This window comes from Trichechus manatus, unplaced genomic scaffold, assembly GCF_000243295.1.
Source record: "Trichechus manatus latirostris isolate Lorelei unplaced genomic scaffold, TriManLat1.0 scaffold00093, whole genome shotgun sequence".
In the NCBI taxonomy this organism is placed as follows: domain Eukaryota; kingdom Metazoa; phylum Chordata; class Mammalia; order Sirenia; family Trichechidae; genus Trichechus; species Trichechus manatus.
The window spans coordinates 7,868,515-7,870,781 of NW_004444029.1; the positions used below are offsets into that span (position 1 = coordinate 7,868,515).

The window sequence follows — 2,267 nt, forward strand, 5'->3', positions numbered from 1 at the left end:
GCGTGACACTGATGTCCACTTGGGTGCCTGTGTCTCCAGGCAGACCTTTTCTGTAGGGTGGCGGCAGATCGGTGTGTGGCCGCGGGGCCTGGAGACACTGTGTGCTTGTGTTGTGTGTTCACGAGTGGAATATGCCAGTCGTGCATTCTCTGAGGACTGCCTTTGCATCTTGTTAATCTGATTGTGTTGCCCTTTGTCTGGCAGGTATTTTATGCATGGGGTGTGTAAGGAAGGAGATAACTGTCGCTACTCACATGACCTCTCCGACAGTCCATACGGTGTCGTGTGCAAGTATTTTCAGCGAGGGTACTGTATCTACGGAGATCGCTGCAGGTAAGGATTTGCTTATAAGTTACTTTTGATCTTGCAGGTGGGCTGGGAGGGGTGGAGAGAAAAATTGAGAATAAAATACACAACTCCAATAACTTTATAAATGATACATTACTGATACTTAAAGCTTTTGAAAAGCACTCCTTAGGAATGTTGGTAACACTGACAAATCTTTCTAGGGGTAGGAAGAAGTGGGATGTATTACATTTTTGAAACAAGTGTGTGATACAGTCCTGAACTTAGTTAATGCTGGAGGTACAACTTCTACAGACCTGGCTGGGGCTGGAGTGGGGAAGGGTATGTCTATTTATGGCTTCTGAGCCCTTCTTTTTCCCACTGGGAATGAGGTGCCTGTTTGACCAAACAAGACTGGCTTCAGTCACTCTCTGTTAGTATGAATTGTGAGGAGAGAATGGGATCCTAGGCATTTGGGATAGTGCTTAGAGTGCTGCTTAAGAGGGTTTGCTTTCCGTCTAAGCCTTCCCGAGCCCCCTGAGCTCACCAGACTTGTTGTCAAGCTCAGGGGTAGCTAAGGTTTAGGGACGGTGTTTCAGGAGTGCCTCTTATGCCTCCGAATGTTGGAGAACCATGAGGGATCAGTGATGATGCCATCCCTGTTTCTGTTCATCGGAGTGGAGCCTGTTAGACTGCAGTCCAACCATAGTGGGTTTTCTTCAGAGATCGGGCAGAGCTTTTCCTCTCATCTTCCCAGTTCAGAAAACTTCCAGGTGTATTCATTATCTGCTGCCGTTAAACACATTACCCCAACAGTTGGCTACGTAAAGCAGCAAACATTTATTGTGCCCCACAGCTCCTGGGAGTCTGGAATTGGGAGTGGCGTAGCTGGGTGGTTCTGGCTCAGGGCCTCTCTTGAGGACTGCGGTCTTTGGAAGCTTCCTCGGGAAGGCTGGCTGGGGCTGGAGGGCTCCGTTCTTCACCGTGTAGACCTCTCCACAGGGCTGCCTTAGCGTCCCCACGACTCAGCACAGTGATCAGAGAGGGAGGATGAGGTCACAATGCTTTTTATGACCTAGGTTCAGAAGTCACATACTGTCATTTCCACTCTCTTCCATTTATTACAAGCAATTCAGTAAGCCCAGCCCACACTCGAGGTGAGAGGGAGGAATTGGGCTCTACCTTTTGAAGGGAGGCATGCTAAAGAATTGGCGGACAGATTTTAAACTACCACGCTAGGTGAGAGTTTTAATGTCATATTGTCAGAAAAAAATTATGTCAGCTATTGGGTTCTGATGCTTAAAGTTCAATAGAATATGAAATTATCAGTGGGCAGGATACTAATATTAAGTCATCCCGTGTCTGTTTTATTAGGAAATCTAGTAAGGATGGAGGAAAAAAAAAGATTCTTTCACATGACCCTGAGAGCTCAGAAATGCATCCTCTGGTATCAGAGTTTGGAAGCCCTGGTGGCACAGTGGTTAAGCGCTAAGCTGCTAACCAAAAGATCAGCAGTTCGAACCCACTGGCTGTTCCATGGGAGAAAGACCTGGCAATCTGCTTCTGTAAAGATGACAGACTTTGAAACCCTGTGGGACAGTTCTGCTCTCTCCTGTAGGGTCGCTATGACTCGGAATCTGCTTAACAGCAAAGGGTTTGGTTTGTTGTTGGTTTTTTGGTATCTGAGTTTAGTGGTCATTTTGCTCTCTGTTGGTTTTTTTATTGCCAGTATTGCTGGAAAGGAAAATTGACACCCCCATACTGTATATCTATATGAGTGTGTGTGTGCGTGCGCGTAAAGTATCACCAGTCATGTCTTTTGGAGTCACAATATTGAGGAGAAAAGTTGTCAGATCCGTCTTACTATGAATGAGCACTTCTCTGTAGTAGGATGATCTCTGCAGGCTTTCTAGACCAAGTTAACTGTAGGGGAGCTGGGTTTAGTGACTGGTCAGTCAGTTGAGAATCATTGCAAACTACCA

At 46.4% G+C, this 2,267-nt stretch overlaps 1 protein-coding gene across 2 annotated transcripts in view; it reads left to right on the forward strand.

The window, feature by feature from the left end:
* Window positions 1-2,267, forward strand: part of MKRN1 (makorin ring finger protein 1) — a 24,111-nt gene that overhangs the window by 8,808 nt on the left and 13,036 nt on the right. The window contains exon 4 of one of the 2 annotated variants that reach the window (XM_004382383.2): window positions 201-333. In XM_004382383.2, coding sequence (XP_004382440.1) covers window positions 201-333 — 133 coding nt within the window. Of the gene's footprint in view, window positions 1-72; window positions 334-2,267 lie in introns of those variants that run through there. The other variant, XM_023736875.1, reaches the window with a different exon arrangement.